General features: G+C 41.9%; 1 protein-coding gene across 4 annotated transcripts in view; it reads right to left on the reverse strand.

The window, feature by feature from the left end:
- Positions 1-259: 259 nt before the first annotated feature.
- LOC101946266 (protein regulator of cytokinesis 1-like) overlaps positions 260-24,417 on the reverse strand; it is a 43,863-nt gene continuing 19,705 nt past the window's right edge. For 2 of the 4 annotated variants that reach the window (XM_024110771.3, XM_065549793.1), the window contains 12 exons: positions 23,833-23,955; positions 20,453-20,686; positions 19,552-19,722; positions 17,735-17,884; positions 14,444-14,591; positions 11,225-11,361; positions 10,052-10,147; positions 8,737-8,874; positions 6,480-6,569; positions 4,933-5,037; positions 2,427-2,540; positions 260-1,232 (listed from right to left, as the gene is read on the reverse strand). In XM_024110771.3, the coding sequence (XP_023966539.2) occupies positions 1,182-1,232; positions 2,427-2,540; positions 4,933-5,037; positions 6,480-6,569; positions 8,737-8,874; positions 10,052-10,147; positions 11,225-11,361; positions 14,444-14,591; positions 17,735-17,884; positions 19,552-19,722; positions 20,453-20,686; positions 23,833-23,955 (1,557 nt within the window). In that variant the 3' untranslated portion in view covers positions 260-1,181. Of the gene's footprint in view, positions 1,237-2,426; positions 2,541-4,932; positions 5,038-6,479; positions 6,570-8,736; positions 8,875-10,051; positions 10,148-11,224; positions 11,362-14,443; positions 14,592-17,734; positions 17,885-19,551; positions 19,723-20,452; positions 20,687-23,832; positions 23,956-24,417 lie in introns of all 4 variants that reach the window. The other 2 variants (XM_005308971.4, XM_065549792.1) reach the window with 1 other exon arrangement.

Raw genomic sequence — 24,417 nt, forward strand, 5'->3', positions numbered from 1 at the left:
CTTCAAGAAAAACAAATTTCACAGCACGAGTAAAATTAAATATTGATCAATTTCCAAATTTGTTTTTAAAGTTTACTAATGCACCATGAAATGGCTCCTTCTCAGACAAATTACTATTTTTAATTTATGAATGCCAGCTGTTCCCTTTGAGTTACAAAACAGCATACAAAACAACAAAATGTGTTTTGCAAATACTGTAGACGCATGAGATTTTCTTCAGAACCAGGAAGTGGTATCCCATTGAAAACAGACATCTTGACTAGTGCAGCTTTTTATTTAAGAGCACAACACACATCTTTTTATTATTTCAATTGCTTTTCACAATCACACTATATACAATAAGAAATATTTAAACACACATTTTTATTTTAGCCACAACATTATCCAGATCTCCTCAAAGCAGTTCAGACGGTTTACTCACTAATGTGAAGGTACATTTTCAGTTCCAGACATGATATTAATATGATAAAGTAAAAGAGAAAGTAAACAAAGTTGCATTTAACAGCTCAGATGATTAGGGATTGTGATCACTTCATTTCAACTAAGGTTTTTTGTTTTTTTTTCTCCCCCCTTGCTTCGTAATTGCCTGCAAGGCTTGCTTAAAAAGCAACAATGTTTGAGAGTTAATTGCGTGACAGGGTAAAACAATTAGACAGAATAATTAAGTATACGAAACCCTGCAAATCTGAACTTCATGAAAGAGTTGAGACAGTTCAAAGGCTTGAATATAAATATTTTTTTTTAAAAAAAGGATTATGTTAGCACTCTAGAAAAAAACAAATGTTCATTAGTAGAACAAAATGAGCCAGTTCAATATCATGCAGCCACACGGCTAAAGAAAGACAAGGTAAATACTTGAACTGTAGACTAAGACTTGCAGATGTTTGGTTGGAGTGTTTTAAAGACTTCACTAATTCAACGTGTTACTTTTAAGTGCTACTTTCTATTTTTATTTTCTAGCTAGGAAATAGAGTTCAAGGTACAATTGTGGTGCCACATAAATCCATTGCATGTGCCAATTCGATTGCCGGAGTTAGTCAAGGCACTGGCATCAAGGGTACAGTGTAAGTCGTCTTCTCTCCCGTCTATGAAAATAGTTAAGAGCTCAAGTGCCACAAAAAAATGAGTTACCCCGGCATTTCAGAGGGTGCAGCAGCAGGTTCCTTAATATCTGTTCTCATTTACTGTAGAGTTGAAAATCCCACTGGTATTGCTAGTTTTCTTTGAAAGATCTTTCTGAAAATATTTAAGAAATGGTTAGGTAGATTAAGTAGTAACAAGACAACATTACTATATAATCACAGCACAGTCAGTGGTACACTCACCCAATTAAAGTGATCTAGGTAGGACAACCCCATCTTCCTGCTTTACCATACTTCTCAGTTGTCTCTTGCAAAAGGAAGTCTATGCTTCTTTCAAACTTAGCCTGCCTCACTTCCCTCCACCAATATTTTACTGAATGTATTTTTGTTGTTTAAATGAAGTGAGCCCAGCCTGATTTCCCCGAACCCCACCCCGACACCTCATTTTCCTTGATTTGTGTTCTTATTTAAGAACGTACTCATTTATGATTTAATACAGCTGTTAAAATCACCTGTTGCTGCCTTATCCAGTTAGAGTGCCCTCTTTTGATCCTTTCCTTGTGTTTTTCTGACCTGGACTTTTGTCCAACTCTGCAGTTGAGGATGCAGTAATACTATTTGTGATATGGTGACCAATACTATATATTCCTAAGAAGATTTAACAACTGCCTTACACAACAGCATTACTGCTTGTTTTCCATCCCACTATTAACACAGCCCAGTCTATTCACTAGAGCTAACAGTAACATCGCTCCACCAAACCCTTTTTCTGATTAGTGAAATCAGTTGTTGCTGCCTTGCTACCAGGACTCAATTTTAGTGTATTTTCTGAACTGAAATGCATTTGTTATCCCCTAAATAAGCCAAAACCTTGGAAGTCATTACATTTCCCTCATGCTGCTCAGATTTTAGTTTTCGTGAGAAAGACATCTTAACAAAACCCATGTTTGAGATATGAAGACAGATAAGAAAATAAATCCATAAATCCCCTGCTCCAGAAGTTCCATACTGTCAAAGTTCCTATCTATAGCTACCCTTTCTGTCCAGCTTCCTGGTTAGTCCTCGATTAGCTGTGGACTCTTGACCCTCCTACTCTCAATATCTATTGGGTAACTCTGAACTGAGAGTTCTCCGGACAATATCTTTAAAACAGAATTTGTTAGATTCCTCAAAGTGGCATAGAATTTGAGAATTTAGTTTCCTGTCCCTTGGATAAGTTTAAAATATCTAAGAGTGCAGTTTGCTATATGCCCACCACCTAATCTCATCCAAATCTAGTCAGTTTTCTACTCACCTCTCTAAAATTAGACTATATTTAAGTCACCAGACAAAAATAAGACATACCGTGAAGTCTAAATAGCTGAACTGATTGTTTGATTTGCTGGGTTGCTGGTTTTCTTTGCCCTCTTGTAATCGTGCTGGCTGCAGGGAATCTGGTGGTGTGCTTTTAGATGGTGTCTGCAAAATGTAATGTCATTATGTCTAGTGAGCTTTTCTACTACAGATTACGTACAACCTTGATTAAAAAGTACCAGATCTCTGACCAAGAAGATGTAGAATCATCAGGTGGAGAATCCGCTCAGTTACTTTTTATCATTAAATACACATTAATAATTCGGAACAAAAACTAGCCTAATTTAAACTTTTGAAACTGGCCTTTATGTCACTAACATCCCTATTTTAGAAAACACCCCCATTTTACAAAAGCAGGTATAAATATGCAGGCAAGAATCAGTCTAGATTCTTATAGACTAACAGAAGACTGATTCTTGCCTACATATTTATACCTGCCTCTGGAAATTTCCACCACATGCGTCTGACAAAGTGGGTATTCATCCACGAAAGTTTATGCTCCAATACTTCTGTTAGTCTATAAGGTGCCACAGGACTCTTTGTCGCTTTTTACAGATCCAGACTAACACGGCTACCCCTCTGATACTTGACCGCATTTTACAGATGACAATCGAGGCAAAGTGATTAAGTAACTTGCCCTAGGTCACAGAAGTCTGCAACAGATCTAGGAATTGAATCCAGGTTGAGACATTTCAGTGTTTTAACCATAAAGGCCATCCTTCCTCTCTCCTTTTATATGCATTCATAATGAATCTTGTAAAACATGCATCTATGAAGTGGCATGGGTGACTCAGATCTTTGGTGTTACATTCCCTTATACTGCAGTAAGGGTTTGACTTCTATCAATTCTTACCCAATGAAGGGGCTTTAGCCATGCTGCTCCCATTCATACGACTATAAGCAGGAAATGCTAGAAAGTTCAGTCAGCTTATTCAATAATCCTCTTGACAACCAGATCACTTCAATTTGACCAAAAGCAGCTGCCTGATAGCCATTAATGTTTAAGATCAAAGCCTGTATTAACGTTAGCATTAAGAGCTAGTTTCCTTATCTGTAATTTCTCTCATAATGGAGGCATTCATTGATCTTGACAGTTAACTTGTAGCGTAAAATATGAATTCATATTTTTTCCCAGGGACCCTCACAGCAGCTGCTCCACATACTAGAATTTAAGTCATTTGGGACTGAGTGCTGGCTAAGGATAAGGAAAGAGGTGGTCAATTTTTAACTCCAAAAAGGAAAAAAAACGTTTTCTACTTTCCAATTAATCTCAACTCGTTCATCACAAATATTAGTCTTTTAAAGTCTATATTTTGCCTGTTAAGAGTTGATAATACAGAAAGATTTTATTTAAGTTTATAATTCTGTAAGGAATGCACTTGGATTCTGGCTTTGTGGCCTGAAAGTTTCCATTAGAATATTTAAGTCCTTCTGGGAAAATCAAGAAGTTTGGAAGAAACATCCACTTGTCCTGGTCCAAGAATGGATGTGGTTACTTCTATATCCCCAACTTCAATATTTTTATAACCTCAAGTCCCGGAAGACTGGAAAGGGGAATAGAGAACTCTGCTTCCTCTACATGTGCAGACAGTCACACTGGTAGCATTCTAGAGCACTGGAAGCCAGTTTGATAAGTTAAAGTAATGAAACTAAAAAATTGAACCATTCTATTTGAAGAAGTACTGTCAAGTTTGACCTATTGCTCCCTCACTTGTTGAAAAAAAATGGATGTGTCGCTTATTGCTCCTCCCATAGAAATTAACTTTTATAGAAGATATTAAGTCCAACACTCCTACGCAATACTACCACTAGTGTGCTTGGTTGAGGGAAAACGTTTTTATTTGTACTTTCCAAAGAACTTACATGTGGAAGATTGATGGTTACATGCAATGGAATGTACCCTGAATAGGTCCTTGAAATGTGATGTGAAGTCACTCATCCAGCAATTAGACAAATGACAGCTGACCAGGCTGGTTCTGACACAACTCATACCATGGAACATTTCCCCCTGGAATTCTTTTTCTCACTGGTCATAGAGATTGCTTTTCCTTGATAGCACAGATTAAATCTTGGTTGTGTGCAAGTTACAAGACAAAGGAAAGAACGGGTATAAGAAGACAGTAAATGCTGGAACTTCAACAGAAGTCAATTTAAAGGTGAACTGGAGGTTTTCATAACCATTTACCAAACATTTGTAGTCTCCACTTCAACAGAGTGAAAGTTGAGGTTTAACTGAATAGCAGTTTGTTTCTAGTATGGCTTTATAAACACTGAACACTTTTGCCAGAAAAATGACATGATTGTTAAAGTGGAAAAATAAGTTCAGTCAAACCTTTGTAGTTCATATTCAAGTTTTGTGTATGTGTACACATATACAAATGTTCAGGGCTTGAGCCCTGCATAAAAATAGGGATAGTACCATTTATTCTGGGCCCACAAGAAGGGCTTTTATTATTGACAATAACTACAGTAGAATCAATCCAAGAGCTTAACTCACCTTACAAACTGGAATGGGTGTTCTGGCAACAGCTGCAGTCCCCGTGCTGGTCAGACTGATGCAGCTGGCTGCCCGCAGCACAGTTAAATTTGAGACTCCATGTAACTAAAGGTTAAAAATGAGACGCTTCAGATTTCTAACATTAAATACACAAAAGTTAGGCTAGTAAAGGGCACGCTGACCTTTAATTCCAGCAGCATCTATGAGGTGACAAAACATTTCAGACTAGTTTCTAGAAGGTATGCCAAGTTTTGTTTAAATACAGAACTGCTGTACAGCTTTTCTCCAGAGAAGCTATGCCTGATGCCCCATCCATTACTGGCTTCCTGCCATTTCAAACCTAGACTATATTAAGTTTGCGTAGTTTTGCTTCTTCAAACCACCAATCCTGCCAACAACTTGAAGGTCTCCAGTAAATCTGTCCCTTTTCTAGCTCACTCATCCCCAACAAAGCAATGAACCTCACTTTCCCATAGCACTCCAAAGCTGGCACAGCTATCAGAAGAAAACAGTAATATATGATGGCTCAAAGTTGCTAAGACTGAACTCCAATTGTCCCCTAGGAATAGGGTCTCAGTTTTACAGAGACTTTTTCAAACTCATTTTTATCTCCTAATTAAGGAGTAGGAATGAGTTCTTATGATTTCCTTCCATGAACGATGCAGTCCTACTCACATTTTCAAATACTTTTGCAGCTTTTTAAAATTAAGCATTGATTACAATGGTATCTATCATTACAACAGAATATACCAATTTTAACAAGAACTAGAAAAAAGTTTGAGCCAGTGCCTTTTTCCTTCATCTTTCTGAAAAAGCAAGGAGACAAGTGACAATTGTCTGGGAGAGCACCAGCTGACGTAAGGCGATTTGATTCAGAACTGACCTAGAAGTTACTTGCATGAAATATTAATGGCAGAAGCCAGGAAAAGGGAAATCCATAATACCCTTTTCCCTATGGATATTTGTCATTGTCTTTATAATGTAGAACCTCAGATTTGACAAGGTAAGGAAACTGTTTGTGCTTGTTTTATTTAAATTAAAAGCAGCATTTTTTTTCTGCATAGTAAAGTTTCAAAGCTGTATTAAGTCACTGTTCAGTTATAAAAACTTTTAAAAGAACAAGCATAAGATTTTGTTCAGAGTTACCAACATCTCAGGAATGAAGGTTGTTTGTAACTCTGAGATGTTGGTAACTCTGAACAAAATCTTATGGTTGTTCTTTTAAAAGTTTACAAGTGAACAGTGACTTAATACAACTTTGAAACTTTACTATGCAGAAAAAAATGCTTTTAATTTAAATGAAACAAGCACAGAAAGTTTCTTACCTTGTCAAATATTTTTTTAAACCCTCCCCCGCTCCCCCCTTTTGTTAACGTAGTTTATGTACTGTACAAATACTGTACTGTATTTGCTTTTTCTGGTCTCTGCTGCTATCTGATTGTGCACTTCTGGTTCCAAATGAGGTACATGGTTGACTGCTCAGTTCGTAACTCTGGTGTTTGTAACTCTGAGATTCTCCTGTATTTTTCAAAAGACCATATACTTGCCTTCCTTGTCTTAAGGGGAGTTTGAGTGGTTGAGCCAGCATGCCTTTTCATGGGTGTTTTCAGAACTGCAGAATCTTCCTTCTTTGTCAACTGCAATACAAAAGACTTGAATTTTATTTCACTGGTAGGTATATTGAAGGAGTGTACTAACTCACTAAAATTTTCCAGTTATGACTTGACTATGTCTATACCAGGGGTAGGCAACCTTTCAGAAGTGGTGTGCTGAGTCTTCATTTATTCACTTTAATTTAAGGTTTCGCGTGCCGGTAATACATGTTAACGTTTTTTAGAATGTGTCTCTCTCTATAAGTCTATATTATATAACTAAACTATTGTATGTAAAGTAAACAAGGTTTTCAAAATGTTTTAAGAAGCGTCATTTAAAATTAAATTAAAATGCTGATCTTACGCCGCCAGCCTGCTCAGCCCACTTCCAGCCTGGGGTTCTATTCACCTAGGCCTGCAGCGGGCTGAGCGGGGCGACTCGAGGTCAGGGCAGAGGGAAGAGGGTGTGTGGAGGTGCAGGGCAGAAGGCTGGGTGTTGGGGGGGCGTTCAGGGCAGAGGGTGTGTGGAGGTGCAGGGCAGAAGGCTGGGTGTTGGGGGCGACTCCAGGTCAGGGCAGAGGGCTGGAGGGGGGGTAGGGGGTGCAGGGCAGAAGGCTGGGTGTTGGGGGCGACTCGACGTCAGGGCAGAGGGCTGGAGGGGGTGGGGGTGTGTGGAGGTGCAGGGCAGAAGGCTGGGTGTTGTGGGCGACTCGAGGTCAGGGCAGAGGGCTGGAGGCGGTAGGGGGTGCAGGGCAGAAGGCTGGGTGTTGTGGGCGACTCGAGGTCAGGGCAGAGGGCTGGGGTGTGTGTGGAGGTGCAGGGCAGAAGGCTGGGTGTTGGGGGCGACTCGAGGTCAGGGCAGAGGGCTGGGGAGGTGGGGGTGCAGGGCAGAAGGCTGGGTGTTGGAGGGGTTCAGGGCAGAGGGTGTGTGGAGGTGCAGGGCAGAAGGCTGGGTGTTGGGGGCGACTCCAGGTCAGGGCAGAGGGCTGGAGGGGGTGGGGGGTGCAGGGCAGAAGGCTGGGTGTTGGGGGTGACTCGAGGTCAGGGCAGAGGGCTGGAGGGGGTGGGGGTGCAGGGCAGAGGGTTGGGGTGTGTGGAGGTGCAGGGCAGAAGGCTGGGTGTTGTGGGTGACTCGAGGTCAGGCCAGAGGGCTGGGGTGTGTGTGGAGGTGCAGGGCAGAAGGCTGGGTGTTGTGGGTGACTCGAGGTCAGGGCAGAGGGCTGGGGTGTGTGTGGAGGTGCAGGGCAGAAGGCTGGGTGTTGGGGGCGACTCGAGGTCAGGGCAGAAGGCTGGGTGTTGGGGGCGACTCGAGGTCAGGGCAGAAGGCTGGGGAGGGTGTGGAAGTGCAGGGCAGAGGGCTGGGGTGTTTGGCTCTTGGGGGTGCTCCCAGCCCCCTGCCCTGAGCGGCTCATGGCAGGGGGCTGGGAGGGATATGCCCTGTTCCACCCCCTTCCCCCAGGCCCGTCCCTACCTCTCTCTGCCTCCTTTACGGAGATGTGTGCACGCTGCCGCTCCTCCCCCTCCCCCTCGCAAGGGCCATCCCGGCAGGGAGAGGGAGGAGGAGGGGCAGAGGGGCCGGAGTGCACCACGCTGTGGGAAGAAGTGGGGGAGGAGGGAAGCTTGGCTGCCGCAGGACCAAGCTTCTGCTTCCTGCCCCTGCAAGGGAGAGCGGTGGGCGGGGGGGACTGAGTGGGGCGGGAGGCCGGGACCCCCCCCCCCACCGCTCTCCCCTGCCAGGGCAGGAGGCAGAAGCTTGGTATATTTCAAATTAATTGAAAATACAGTAGAATCTCAGAGTTATGAACACCTCGGGAATGGAGATTATAACTCTGAACAAAACGTTATGGTTATTCTTTCAAAAGTCTACAAAGGAACATTGACTTAATATAGCTTTGAAATTTTACTTATGCAGAAGAAAAATGCTGCTTTTAACTCTATTTAAATGAAACAAGCACAGAAACAGTTTCCTTACCTTGTCAAACCTTAAAAAAAACAACCTTTCCCTACAGCTTTTTAGTAATTTACATTTATCACAGTACTTGTAGTGTATTGGTGCGTTTTTAGTCTCTGCTGCTGCCAGATTGCATACTTCTGGTTCCAAATGAGGTGTGTGGTTGACCTGTCAGTTCATAACTCTGGTGTATGTAATGCTGAGGTTCTACTGTAGCGTAACACCAATCCCTTGTCTACTTTTAAGAAAAAACAAACTCACTCTCTCTTGTTCCTTTTTAAGTTTGTGCTGTTCCCACTGATTTGCCATGTAGTCCAGGAACCTTTGACCCTTGATCAGGAAGTTGCAACCTTGTTCTTTTTCCCAGCTTTCAATGCTCCTTTTCAGATCTTCTCCCAACTAAGTTTGCAAATGAAAAAAAAAAAAAAAGGTAGTTTGTCTGTATTTCACTATCCATTTGACCAGCTTAGGACAGTCAGCTTGAGGACTGGTTAGTTTCAGAGAGGTAGAAACAGGTTCCTTCAGGTACTGCACTTGCTTAAAACAGTCAATTGATAGTTTTACAATCACTACTATTTTACAAGTATTTTTCTTTCCACCTGCTGTGTGGTATATACCTATATAATTATGTGCAACTGCCACACAGCAGGTGGAAAGAGAAATACTTCTAAAATAGTAGTAATTGTAAAACTACAAATTGACAGACATTTAAGCAAGCGCAGTACTGTTTAGATTTGTTCAAATGCTTAACAATTGAACAAAACTGAACAGATTTTTCTCAAATATTTTAATTATATTAATGTTAGGTACTGCTTGTAGAACTAGTAGGTGTAATACTCAAAAACATGCTGACTATATCCTTTTAAAGTATTTCAAGTCCTGCCTCACCGTGAGGCTAAAAGCACAGTTCCAGGCCTTTTCATTTGCCTTATATTGTGCTAGCTAAAAAAAACGCCAAGAAATATGAGGTGGAGAAAGACCTGGAACCATTCAAGGTAAATGAAGGATTGGACATTGCCAGAGCATGAATTTAGCTGCTGCATATCAGACAGACTGAGGATGAGCATCAGAAGTTTCAGTAGTTCAGGATAGATGTTTTACAAAGTGTTACCCAGCAAAGTGACATTTAATTGACACCCATATTGACTCCTTGAACAGGCGTTTAGTATTGTGCAAGCAGTTTACAGCTTGAAGGCTGACACTCCCTTGTAGGCTGCTGAGTGGGGTTCTTTTTAGCATCTAAAAAGAGTGTCTAAGCATTAAATACGAAAGTTTGTTCACACTTAAGTATGTTTAAGGGTGACCATCACCACAAAAGTGGATCAACATCATTAGAAGGAATTGTATTTACTTCAGTTTCTATCCCTTAAGCATAAGAATTTCTGGAGTGTTACGGAAATCAGATCTATCACATGACAAATGAACTGACTCAGCATCCAGCCTCCTAAGAGAGAACTATAACAATAGCATATTATGTTCCATCAACTCAGACAAGTTTGCCTATATCGTATTGAAACGACTCAATTTTAACTCTTAATTTCAAGAGTGCATACATGCTAGCAGTGGTAGGGCTTACCTTTGTTAACAGCTTGTGGATCTTTGAGCGTTCTCTCTCTTCTTTCAATAGAGTGCCACCTCTGTTAACTAATCTGTTTGGATTTGTGGATTTTTTCTGAACAAAATAAATTTATTGAAATGGGAACATATACGTCAAGCCTTTTTTTTTTTCCTTCCAGAATGGCAAAGGGCCTTCAGGAGCAACACCAAGTAGTAATGTAATTCATTACATTTCCCACAAAACAGGCTATTCTGTACTCAATGCCAGGGAAGTTTCACTTATTCAATCCATGATTTCAGGAATGATCAGCAAAATATCTCCTCTCTCTGAAGAGATCATCAGTGATGACTTGTGAGTCATCATTTAGTCTGCTACAAAAGAATGAAAGCTATTTCCTCAGCACTAACACACAGTATTTACATCAACATGAGACAAGGGTGCTTGGAAATTGTTCGAGCCCAGATGGCTGTAAGTGGCAACAGGCTGCCTCAACGAGTCATAAGAGAAAAATTAAAGGAGAAAAGGTCTTTTAATAGCCATATTAATTGACAGCACTTGCCTTCTTTGGGAAAAAAATTAAAATATATTCAGTGTAATGAAGAAAAATTCTTAAATGCACCATGAAACGATTAAGATTTCTCAGATTAGTTATTTGCCAAAAACCTGTGCTGACAACACTCCTAAACAGGGTCTTGTAAAACTAACACCCAAAATGCTTTAGATACCAACTTGCACTTGGAACAAATGTTGACATGTGTCAAACACTGACATGTCATCCAGCTTCCCTTAAGTTTAGCATGGATAAATAGGACTGACAACTGACATACCACTGGGGTTATTTTGATATTGTGAAGTCAAAAGCTAAAATCTCACTAAGTAGACTGCTATCCCCAAAGACTGCCCATCTTTAATGGGAATTCTACTTAGACTCCCTCTGAAAGTTATTATGAACAGTCACTTTTCTAGCTGTTCAGATTTTGTACATTTACTTGACCTGATTTTCCAACCCCAATAGCCTTTTCCCCAACCCAACAGTCTTTTTCTGCTGATGTTGTTTATCATCAGTCCACTGCTCTTTAGAAAGTGTGCCCCATCGATTTAAGTTGCAGTACACAATTCTTCCACTTAGTGGCATCACTTCCCTTGCTCAAGCAAGGCCTTAGTGTAAACTAAATTTTCAGTAACTGGTACCTCCAACTCCATGAACTGTTTCCAGGTAGCTTCCCATTTAGCAATGCCATCATATAAAGCCTTGTTTTTCTCATAAAGGAGTTTCATTTTCATAACTTCCTCATCATGTTGGTTCAACAAATCTTCTGTAAAGTTATCTGGATTTGAAAAAAATTAGTTCATTCATTATTTGTGGTATAACATATTTCTGCAAAGTTACTCACATGTGATTTGAACTTTTCAATACTAGTTGCATAGTGGACATCAAAGCTCTAGTAATTTAAGTAATTTAGTAATGCATTTAAGTGAACCCTTTAAGGATTTACCTAGCATAACTCTCCTGGTTTTGTTGCTAATCCAAAACCCTGCCAAGGTCTGTGACTCTAGGCCCAGTTCCAAGTAGCTCCTCCCTTCCCAATAAATAGGATGTTTTAATTACAAAAGTCCACTGTTTCAGGGCTATCCTGCTTTGGGTTTTTTGCTGTTTTCCAACTGGTCAATGAGGATACAATCCCTAGCACCCCATCTGCTTGTTATAGTGAACTCTGGAGTAATACGGCTTATAAAACTAGAGTATGAAGACACTTATTCTGGTTGGTTTGGGGAACTACACTATTTAATAAACAGCCATCACTGAACATTTCTTTCATGTATAAAAAAAAAGACATAGGGAAACCAGCTGATAAAATGGCTAATGGTACATGGCCACTGATCTAGGCAAATCTGGAGTAAATGAAATTTACTAATGCAAGGTCATACACTTAGGGACAAACCACAAGAATTTTTGCCATAAGCCACGGACATATCAGTTGGAAATGACAGAGGAAGCAGAGAAAGTCTTGGATGTATTGGTCTATCCATAGGTGCTGGAACTAGGGGTGCTTCCACACCCCCTGGCTTGAAGTGGTTTCCATTATATACAGGGTTTACAGTTTGGGGTTCAAGGGCTCTCAGCACCCCCACTATAAAAATTTCTCCAGCACTGCTTGGTCCATCACAAGAGGACTACAAGCAATGTGATGCAGCCATGAAAAAGGCTAATGCAATCATAGGATGCATCATGCAAGGTATTTCCAGTAGAGATAGGGGAGTGTATTACCATTGAACAAGGCACTGGTGAGACCTCATCCAGAATACTATGTGCAATTCTGGTCTCCCACGTTTAAGAAAGATTAATTCAAACTGAAACAGGTGCAGAGAAGGCTACTAGGATGATCCGAGGAATAGAAAAACCTACCTTACAAGTGGAAGCTTAAGGAGCTTGGCTTGTTTAGCCTAATAAAACAAAGGCTAAGGGTAAATATGATTGCTCACTATAGATGCATCAGAAGGATAAACACCAGGTAGGGAGAGGTGTTAAGTTAAGGGCCAATGTCGGAACTAGAAGAAATGGATATAAACTGGCCATCAACAAGTTTAGGCTTGAAATTAGATGAAGGTTCCTAACCATCAGAGGAGGGAATTCCTGTAAAAGCCTTTCAAGGGGCTAAAAAAACCTAACTTGTTTCAAGATTGAGCTTGATACTTTTATGGAGAGGATGGTATGGAGGAGGTTGCCTACAATGGCATACGGCCCATCTGTGACAGCTATTGGCAAATATCTCCAATGGGCAAAGATGGGATGGTCTCTGAATTAAGTCCCGGATGTCTGTTTGGTGGGTCTCATCTACATGCTCAGGGTCTAACTAATCACCATATTTGGGGTTGGGAAGGAATTTTTCCTCAGGTCAGATTGGCAGCAACCCTCAGGATTTTTCGCCTTCCTCTGCAGCATGGGTCACTTACTGGTTTGAACTAGTGTAAATGGTGTAATTCTCTGTAACTTGAATTCTTTAAATCACGATTTGAGGACTTAAGTAACTTGCCAGAAGTTTGGGGCTATTACAGAAATGGGTGGGTAAGGTTCTGTGCCCTGCAATAGGCAAGAGGTCACACTAGATCAGGGATCTCAAACTCAAATGACCATGAGGGCCACAGGAGGACTAGTACATTGGCCCGAGGGCCGCATTACTGACACCTTCCCCGCCCTGCTGCCCTCAGCCCCGCCCCCACTCCACCCCATCCATGAGGCCCCACCCCTGCCCCGCCTCTTCCCACCCCTTCCCTGCCCCCATTCCAACCTCTTCCCCAAAATCCCCACCCCAACTCTGCCCCCTCCCTGCCCCCAGGGGGAGCAGGAGGGGTGTGGGGTGTGGTAGGGGCTCAGGGCAGGGAGTTGGGGTGTGGAGTGCAGGAGGAGTGAGGGGTACAGCAAGGTGCAGGGTGCAGCAGGGGGCTCAGGGCAGGGGGTTGGTGCAAGAGGAGTGCGGGATGCGGCAGGGGGTTCAGGGCAGGGGATCAGGGTGCAGGGTGTGGCAGGGGGCTCTGGGAAGCGGTCAGGGTGCAGGAGGGGTGAAGGGTATGGCAGGGGGTCAGGGTGCAGGAGGGGTGCGGCATGTGGCTCAGGGCAGTGGGTTGGGATGCAGGAGGGGTGCGGGGTGAGGCAGGGGGTCGGGTGCAGGGTATGGCGGGGGCTCAGGGCAGGGGTGCAGGGTACGGCAGGGGGTCGGGGTGCAGGGTACGGCAGGGGGTCGGGGTGCGGCATGTGGCTCAGGGCAGTAGGTTGGGATGCAGGAGGGGTGCGGGGTGAGGCAGGGGGTCGGGGTGCAGGGTATGGCAGGGGGTCAGGGTGCGGGTTGTGGCAGGGGGCTCAGAGCTGGGGGTTCGGCTGCAGGAGGGGTTCAGGGGGCAGGATCTGGTCCGGCGCGTACCGGGGCAGGGCAGGCTCCTTGCCTGCCGGCCTGCCCTGCCCCCACAAGAGGCTGGAATGTGGGGAAGGGGGGGCGGAGGAGCTGTGTGTTTCTGTTGCTTGAGGCACCGCCACCAGCAACTCCCATTGGCTGCGGTTCCCCGTTTCTGGCCAATTGGAGCTGCTGGGGGCACTGCCTAAAGCAATAGCCACACACAGCCCCTCCGCCCCCCCTTCCCCATGTTCCAGCCTCTTCCCGGAGCTGCGCAGGGCAGGCAGGCAGGCAGCATGCCCTGCTCCCGGTGCACGTCCAGCCGGAGGCGCTCTGGTAAACACTGGGGGAGGGCGGGGGGGCTGAGAGGGGCTCGCGGGCCGCAGAAAATCACCCCATGGGCCGCGTGTTTGAGACCCCTGCACTAGATGATCATGATAGTCCGTTCTGGCCTTCAAGTCTATATCAATCAATCCTTGCATATGAAATGGAAGAGTGGCAGGTCGGAGTGAAGATTTACCATCATAATATGGATGAAAGGCTGATTTCTGTTCTGTGCTATACAAACATTTTTCCCAGTAAAGGTCAAGCTCCTGTCTGACTTTTCCAATCACTCCCTTCAAGTTTTCTTTCTTCAGTTCCTCCAGACGCAGCAGCTCTTCTTCCCACTAGTGGAGAAAGTTATTTAAAATAATGTAATACATTGCATTAAGGCCAACAATGCATCTTCATAACATTCTTAGCACTCTTACTCATAGGATAGCATCACACTGTTTGTTTTAACATATCAGCAGCACAGCCTTTGAGCCTTTAGTGTTCTGGAAACTACTGTAGTACATGGCAGTATAGTGATTAGCAATTCACTTATCAAGTTAAAAGGAAAATAAAATAACCTAATAAAGTCAGTATTAGATGCAGGAAGAACATGAATGGCTAAAATAGGACAAACTTGAAATAGTAATCAAGTTCAGGCAAGTGTCTACACCCAGTCAGTCAAGTGGGAGGCATGGTTTCGGCACATCAACAGACAGAGGCCATAAAGCTTTGGTGACATGAGGCATTGATTACTGGACTGCTTGAAACATACTAAACGAGAATCTCTTAATAGATACAGCAGAGCACAAATGAGGTAAAAGTTACTCTCTCCAATATCTACATAAACTAAGCCTCCTAGAGCAGTACTTACATTATTCCAGCGGGGCATGGACTGCTGAGAGTTACCAGGTAAAGGGGTCACCAGGTCTAAAATTATCCTGAACCAAGTAAGCTCTTAAGAGGGGAGCCACTGGTTTAGCTGCAACTCTTCCTGCTCTGGTTATTACTTTACTCTAGCAGAGTTTAGTACTCTGAATATATGGCGGGATTAACATTGGAGCCTTGTTGCCATGTCTCTGACAAGTTAGCATTGCCTATAATCTGATCTTTATTGGTTCATAGAGCCAGACTTCTTGCTAATGACATCTAGTTCTCTTGACTCACAACTTGTATTGCTTACAATTAACATTTGGTGCTTTTTTGATACATCAAGAGATTCGTGAAAAGAGTCACTGACAAAGATTTTTGGCCTCTTGTGGTATTTGCACTTTGAATTTGACATTAGAGCAATTTAATTGTCCTGGACCGAGAACTCAATCAACCTCTGCTGCCTATAGATTGTAACAGGGAGTGGTGCACACACTTCTTATTCAGAGCCTTCAGGTTTCCTCCCAGTGTGATTTAGTTTTCTCTGCATTTGCCCTGATGCAGTCTAATGCTGTTTTAAATATTTCACTGTCCACTAGAATGTGTTCAAATTTGTGTGCCTAATGTTAGACTTAAGTGGCCTGATTTCCTGAAATACTGACACCACAGCTTCCACTTTTAATAAGAAGTTTCTATCCAATCACATGGGTCAATTTGCACAACAGGGTCTTGACCTGGTTGAGGCCTTCTAGGGGCTATACTGAATTTTAAGCAACCAAATTGAGTAAGAATTCTGCTTTATGTGGTATTTTGGTTATAATAAACTAACTAGACTACTGGCCTGAGTAAGAGAAGCGGGAGTTGCTCCATAAACTGAATGAATGGGATTTAGATATTGCATTTCCAGTCATAAAAGTGGCACTTGTCTTATATTTACATACTGAGAGGAGAGTCTCTTAGTAGACAGTCCATGCAGCCATAGAAGAATAAGACATGTTCCCATTTACCTCTTGCATCATCAATTAAATTAGCTAAATTCTGATGCTGATCACAGGCCCCTTGTCATGCTGCCAGTTAAAATAAATGTAAGCTTAAATAGTAAATTGAGCGCATTGATTATAAAAGACACGGAAACAGGATAAATGACTAAGAGCCTAATGACATCTGTTAATTTTCAGAGTATAACTGCACTTCAGAATAAAAGAAAAATTAGTATGGCTTAATAGATTTCTCTATGTAATTTGTATTGTTCTTCCATTATGTTCTCTGATCAGTAATGGAATTCATATACGTTATATTATATTGGAGGAGGGATAGCTCAGTAGTTTGAGCATTGGCCTGCTAAACCCAAGGTTGTGAGTTCAATCCTTGAGGGGGCCATTTAGGGATCTGGGGCAAAAATCTGTCAGGGACAGTACTTGGTCCTGCTGTGAAGGCAGGGGACTGGACTCGATGACCTTTCAAGGTCCCTTCTAGTTCTATGAGATAGGTATATCTCCATATAATAATAATCCAGAGACATGTTTCTGCCTCCAGAAGAAAGTGATGCCCTCTTTGAATCCAAGATGCCCTATGGGTATCTACTTAATTTCTATTCAGAAAACAATTACCACCACCAGAAACATTTGTTTAACATTTAGGCAACATCCAGGATTTTGATTAAGTGATCTCCCCACCACTCAAGGTCTTAGTAACATTAGCTGTTACAAAAACTGACACGGGATTTCAAGATTCAACTAATGGTCAAGTACAGACCAACATATCCTGAATGAGCTATTGCACACTAAACTAAAGAGCTTGTGATGCCTGGTGAGCACTGTGACAAGGCAAGGCATCACCCACATTTAGGTACCCAAGGGTGGGATTTTTAAAACCACTTACGTGAGAGAGATTTGTGCTTTAAGTCACTTCAAAGTGACGAGTATAGCTTGTTGAAATAGGTCAGCATTTTTAACTTGGAGAAATTCAATATATCAGAAAATGGTGCAGACTATAAACATAGCATGGGCTTTTATTCCCCTATTTTGTGTTCAAACTTGCATTCACACTATGGACTTGCCTTTTTCAGCATATAAACATTTTGAGTATGAAACATCTTGGCTGAAATAATCAATGTACAATCTGAAATTCTATCACCAACTAAGAAACCAATTGAACAAACTAGTACAAGACATCCAGTTTAGCAATTTAAGCCCATAAAATGGTAAAATAGTGAAGAAGTACTAACAGGTAAGTCAACCTCATTTAAAAAATAAATCTTGTTTTAAATAATGTTTTTTATCCACCCTGTCTGGAAACTGAACCAATAACTGCAAGGAACTCTAAAATCAAAGGGCAACTAAGTCATGCTCAAGTGTTGATGACTTCAGAAGACAGAGTTTCAACCTCAACTTGAAAGCAACAGTAGTACAAGGTCAATTGCCAGCAAAAATACTACTTTAAGGGGAATCTGAATATACATAAGGGCTTGCCTTCACGCAAAGTGAGTTCTCAGTGTAAACCTTGCATTTCTTATGTAGCTGGATTTTGTGACAAAGCTTGTCTATTTAAAGAAAAACCTAAAATAGTTTCTGTAAGAAGAAAGGCAGGGGAAGTAGTTTGATGAAAAATATGCAAGGTTTTGTCTTACCTTGGTAACTTCTTGAGTAATGGAGCCTTTAATATTCATTTTACATTGTTCCTGCTTCTCTACTGGCCAGCGCAGTCTGTTCCACAGAAGTCGTACCTTCTCCTTCAGAGCCTCCCGTGTTGAGATTACAGATTCTTTCTTCAACTGCAACTACAAGGCACATAGTATGACAGCATAAGGTAAACTTACTTCAGAGCGGATAGCTCCTTAATGTAGAAGAACGCTGAGAAATTACAGTATAGTAGCAAGGTGAACCAACCCACAATTATTCGGTAGGAAGAGAACTAATGTACAAGCTCCAGTAAAGATATGGAAAAAGGAAGAAAGCTTGTTCTTACAGCATTGCAGTGAGGACACCAAGTACGTGGGATCTGTACAGTTAAGTTAATAATGGGTCACTATTTTGATGCACGCTGTATACTCTTTAAAAAATATATTATGGTAATGTCCAAAGGTCTAGTTCATTCCTGACGTAAGCCATGAGAAAGACATCTTTAACGTATCAATACAAGCAGAAATCAAGAGTTTCCAGTAACCCTGCTATTTGGACATTAGTTATTCAATATAGCTATCGTTAAGAAGGGGCCTTGAGTTCCTGCGTATTTGGTTCTTGGTCTAGAAAAAGATCATAAGAAGTTCTTGCAGTTTTGTTCAGAATTGAGAAGAGGCAAACTGAACTGAATAAAGGAAAGCATGGTGCTACCTTTTTCTCCCCTGAATCCCCAAAGCACTCAAAAGAGTGTGAATAGGAGTGCTAGAAAAAACTAGTCAATCTACTCTGCTGCAGCTTCTCAGAAGCCTGATGGCTGCCTCATATATGCAAAGAAGAAGGGGGAAAATAGGCACTCTCTCCGCTCCTCTAGCCTTGCTCGGGCCCTAAGGGAGCACCAAGCACAGGATGACAATCCTGTCCATATAGCCACAAAGAGGAGGAGGGGAGACACTGATGAAAACTAACATTAATCCTGGCCAGAGAGAACCTGAATTTTCATAGAAGACAAAAAATTCATTGCCTGGCAGGAGATGCCCAATGGCCTGCAATGGGAAGAGGATCAATTGTCTGGCAGCTGGGAGGGAGACTGGAGCAGTGGAGCCGATCATCAGTTATCTAAGAAGAAAAGCTTAATTGGCTGGGAGAGGCAGAGGCTAAGAATGAAGTGTCTAGGAGACAGGGAAAGAGTAAATGGGGCAAAACTTTGATTACAGAGGATGGATTGGTTGGAATGTGGGGAAGGCAAATGATAGACTGATGAAGATGAGAGTGGATTGGTGGGAAGATGACCAGATTGTGCATTTCGTAGAGGGCTGAGGGAAGCACAACAACAATTAGTGGGCCTTGGATGTGCAGAGAATTGACTGAAAGCCACAGTTGCAGAGTGAAGGACTGACTGTAGACAAGGGAGAGCCAGATTTGAAAATCTTTGGGACAAAACAGAGGTTATGATCAGGAAAACAGAACATAGGATACAGAGAGGCATGGAGTGAAGAGAAGAAAGGAGAGTAATCAGGGAACAGGAGCAGAAGAGGACAAAAGGAAAACAACATAACATGGAGCAGGTGAGTGTTACAAGTGGGGGCCAGGAGTAAAAACTGGGTGTTTTTTCACCTTCTATTGAGGCATCTAGATCTGGCCACTGCCAGACAAAATACTAGACACAATGGATTACTACTGCTCTTGCATAGCAATTCCTATGTTCTTAAGGATGTAGGAAGTATTATAATGGCAATGCTTATACAGCCTAATTATAGGTGTCAGTGTTACATGTGATCGTTAAGAACAGTTACTATATTTTTTCTTAGGCACTTAAAAATCTAACCTTATTAACAAGTGTTTGAAGAGCTTCAATGTTCTTATTAGTAAGACAAAAAGGTTCCTCATCATCAGAGAGCGCCTCTTTTTCAAGAGTAGAATCAGGTGTGTGCCCAATCTCTTCATTATACTGCCTGATTTCGTTTCTTAGTTTGAGAAAAACTTCCAGACGTTGTTTCTATTGAAAAATTAAAACAAGCATTTTATATACAATTGCTTAGAATATTGTCTCATACTGAGGCTCTGTAGGTTAAGATACCACGTCAAGACGATAGCGAAGGTAGTATGATTTTGCTAGTTCAGGTAATTCCATTTTCTGTGTACGGATTGATAGTTTTTGTAGAGTATAGTTACAACGCTATCTAAAACTTAAAAGCACTGCACAGAAGCTGAAGTGTACGCCATCATCCAAATACTATCTGCTAATCACAAAGGGAGAAAAGGGAACTCAGTTCATAGAAACAGCATTTAAAATTTTAGTCTTAGACAATGTGAAGTTATACTTCATACAAAAATTTAAAAATTTCATCAGTATTATTTTCCATAATAACTTTTAAAGAACTCCTGAAACAGGGTGAGATGTCTCAGCTATATAATGCCTTTAAATATATATGGATAATCAGGCCATAATAGGATTTAATTAAACTGGATTAAAAAAATCAGTATTCAACTGAATACTGTAGTATTAGCAAAAAGAACAGGAGTACTTGTGGCACCTTAGAGACTAACAAATTTATTTGAGCATAAGCTTTCATGGGCTACACTTGGTGATCAGACAACACACTGCAACTAGCATTCTTTTCCAGTTAAAATGCAGAGATGGAAAACACTTTCTTCTACAGCCCCAAATCACATTTCATTTATTGGATTTTTTTTTCTTTCTTTTTAAAAAAAAAAACACCACATACCTTCTCATCTGAACGCATCCGAACATGTTCCTTTAACTCTTCCAGCTGTGAACGACTTGGAATGCTCCCAGTCGGTATATAGTAAGGGGTGGCAAAAAGCTCAGCACAGAGCTTTTCATCTTGCTGCTGAAGTTGCTTCAATTCCTCCAGCCTCTCATTTTTTTCTTTGAGCGTAGCGTCTAATGCCAGTCGTAGATCTTTCTCCATCTGAAGGATGGATATACCCTCTTCAGCCTGTAGAGTTTTTGAAGCATGTTTTGGAATCATAAGGATACATAATACCTTGTAACATTTGGTTGTGACTTGGCATCAGGAAAAGCCATCAGATACAATCAGTATGTGATAGACCAAAACTTCAGGGTGTGCTGCTAGAAGGGAAACAGACCTGTACTTCTGTTTGTTGAAGTTACTTACCTTCTCACATTCTAATTCTTGGGATCTTAGTTGCTTCACCTAAGACTGATAAAATTCCCTTACCCCAGAAGTATAACCCTTAGGGCAGGTATATAGACAGTCCCCTACCAGTCCCAGAGTCTGTGCCTATACAAGGAGCCGCATATTAACTTCTGAAAAGCCGCATGTGGCTTCGGAACCACAGGTTGGCCACCCCTACTTCAAGAGAACACCCTGTGTGCAGAATTTACACTCTTTAGTGCAAGAATCTCAAGGGATATTGCAGAAGAAAACAGCACAATTACAGTGAGGAGCAATATAGCCAACAGTATAAGCAGGTTTGTTTGGTTTTTTAAACTAGAGTTAAATAATGAGTATATGTATACCTGATCCAAACCTTCAAGATCTCTCAATATTCAAGCACAAGAGCCCACTTCTAAGAGTAAGCACTCAGGCAAAAGTCAGTCAACTGAGAATAAGGACCATCCAATTAAACAGGTTCTGGTTAGAAGATTTTGGCCATCTAACCCTGGGAACAAGTTCTGGAGCACAAGGAGTCCTATACAGAGAATCAATCCAAGCAACAGCACCTTGTGAATGTGAGAGGAGGGGAGCCTGTAAGCTGCTTGGCAAGTGTGTGATGGAAATATTCCTAAAGCAAGCTATGAACTCTTACCTCCAATTAAGCAAGTCTTGATTAACACGGTTTTGTCGTTTCCAGCCAACCAGGTCAAAGGAGTGTGAAACAGACATACACTTTGACATAGTCTTTTGGTAATTGCATTAACCAGCAAATTGGTATGAAAACCTTAGGCACTGGGTGGGCTTTAGTGTGCTCTAAGTAGATGTCCAAGGATTTTAACAGAGCATATGCAGGTGAGTCTCCCAGGATGGAGATGTAGGCTGTGACAAGTTGGGGATATATGTGTCAAATTGTGAAACCCATTTTGTTTGGTGAACCTCATTTTGTTTCATGGGGGTCTACTTTATGCTGCAACCTCCTTTATGGATTAGAGCATTTTGAAACAGGGGTCTGACACCTAGTGAAAAGACAGACACTGTGACAGAGCCTTGTTAAAGGGCAGTCAACATTCAAAGACTCTCTCCAACTGCAACAACGGGTTTTGAACTGGTAGAACCATTGACTTTGACACTGCACAGAAGCCAATGGGGCATGGGAGGTAGGCTGAGACTTGGAGCTCCCCTACCAAAGCATATGGGCAAAAGAGGGACAAAGACTATTAGAGAAGCACTCCTCTTAAAACAAAGTGGCCAGACAACCAGCATGTGCAAGACCACCAGGTTAAGGCAGACAGACAGTGCTTCCTGACCCTAACCTAGGAGTCACAGGAGTGGCAAGATCAGACAAGGAAGGAAGGGAGGTGGTGGCAGCAGCAATGTTCAAATTTATGTTTTTCAAATAAATCTAACACTAGCATGCTTTAAAAAGTTCACACAGGAGTTTCTTAACCAGATACCTAAGCCTGTGTTTTTGCCACATTGTCCCTGAAGCCAGAGTTGTGGAGCTCGCAAGACTCTAAGGAAAAAGTGTCTAAGCAATTGGTGGCTCAGGAGATCTGAGGTACTATTTTGGGGTCTAAGGTGGCCAAACTCTGGTATCCCACTGCCTAAGAAGAATGTCAGACATGGGGTCTGCACCTGGGAGTTGCCCGAAACCCCCAGCGTTAGGAAAAGGGACCAATCATTTGGGTCCAGCAGTTGGGTCCACTCACAAGACTGATGGCCATCCAGAGCTACTCTGGACCAGACTGACACAGGCATGGGAACACTGAGCAGAACAGCATCACTAATGTAGAACTCCTTTCTGAACTGAGTCTGCACCACCACATTATACTTAAGACTTGATTTAAATCAGATTAGTCACTGAGAGCACAAGTCACTGCTACCAGGAAAATGACTTCTCATCTAAGAAACAAACTTACATGGACCAAGGAACTCAAAGGCAACTTTATCAAGTTTGTCAGGACCAATGTCCCCTGTCGCAGGGGGCTTACTGCAAGAATACACAAGGATTAAGCTCCATGTGTACCAGACAACATGGAATTACGGAGACTGGTCTTCCTTGGACAAACTCGTGACAGCTCACAATGGTTGCTGAACATACCAGATGGAGATCATGTTTAAGTTATACTAAGGCAAGAGAAGGAAGTAGTCTAATATTTTTTGTGCAAGACAAGTAAACTGGTTTGAGGTTATGAAACACGTCCCAGTTCTCTCTCCAGCTTTCCCTGCCCCTCATATTCCTTCACACCTCACAGGGCTCCTCTGTACTCCTGAAGCAGTAGGGAGGGGCTGCAATCATTCCTGATATCAACGGGGTATCCTTCCCACTGGGAACAATAGGAGGCAGTGGTCATATTTGTCAAAGGCTTCGTAGGCTTCGTAAGCTTCCTCGTTTTCCTACTGTAGCAAAATGGCAACCATTTAACTGATGCGGCCTGAGTCCTCACAGTCTTCAGACACAGTAGCAGTAATTTTTAAATAGGCAATTCATGAATTTCTCTGAAGGGAGAGATTTGATGGCCTCTGCAGCTAGATTAACTGTTTGTTATGATAGACAGAAAAGTGACCCTAACCCTAATATTTTTCTATAAATTACTTGTTTTAGCAGATCTGCTCAGGATTGATCCCTATAGACCCACACTTATAATTTGTTTTTAAAATAGAAGTAGATGTTAGAAACCCTAATGAATTTCTGATAGAGACCAACTTTAGATTTCTTATGAAAACTGTATGGTGGGGGGGAAGGGTAGGAGGAGGCGACAAACACCAAAAAGGAAAAGAAAAAACCCAAAACATGTATAGAAAATTCAAAGAGCATAAATATTAACATTAAAATTTTACATCAAAAGACCACCTACATGGTAACATTTGATCCATATTTGAACAGTTTCAAACAGCAAATTTAACCTTGGAGTCAACTAGTAGATTGTGTGTCAGGCATAATAAACCTAGAGCCATCTTACCAGGTAGGGGTCCAGCGATAGTTCATTTCTCAGTGACGTCAATTCCTTTTTACGGCGTTCAATGCTGCTTTCGATTCTTTCCTTTAACTGGCATTCCTCTGTAATCATTTCGTTCAACAGATCCTGCCCAGGAAAGGGTACAAAATAATTATCAATAAGTAGGACAGATCAAACATACTTCACAGTAACCAAGCCCAACACTGGGCCCAGCACTAAACTATCAATATAATTTGTAAATTGCTGTACAACTTCTGGTTAATGTTATGACGTTGGCACAAGGAAAACTGCGGTATTATGAAATGCCTCTATTTCTGTGTAGCCAACATTGCTGACAGGACCTGTATCAGGAACACACCAGACTAAGGGCTTATCTACATTACAGGGACTACAGCAGCATAGCTTTGGCACCATAGCTACGCCAAACAAAGCCTGTAGCATAGATAAAAACTGTTTCTAACAATGGAAGTTTTTCCTATTGCTGTAGGTAATACACCTCCCTAAATGGTGGTAGCTAGGTCAACTGAATCATTCATCTATCAACCTAGCCACGTCTATGCCAAGGGTTAGGTTGGCATAGCTAACATC

Source organism: Chrysemys picta, chromosome 6 (assembly GCF_011386835.1).
Source record: "Chrysemys picta bellii isolate R12L10 chromosome 6, ASM1138683v2, whole genome shotgun sequence".
NCBI lineage: Eukaryota > Metazoa > Chordata > Testudines > Emydidae > Chrysemys > Chrysemys picta.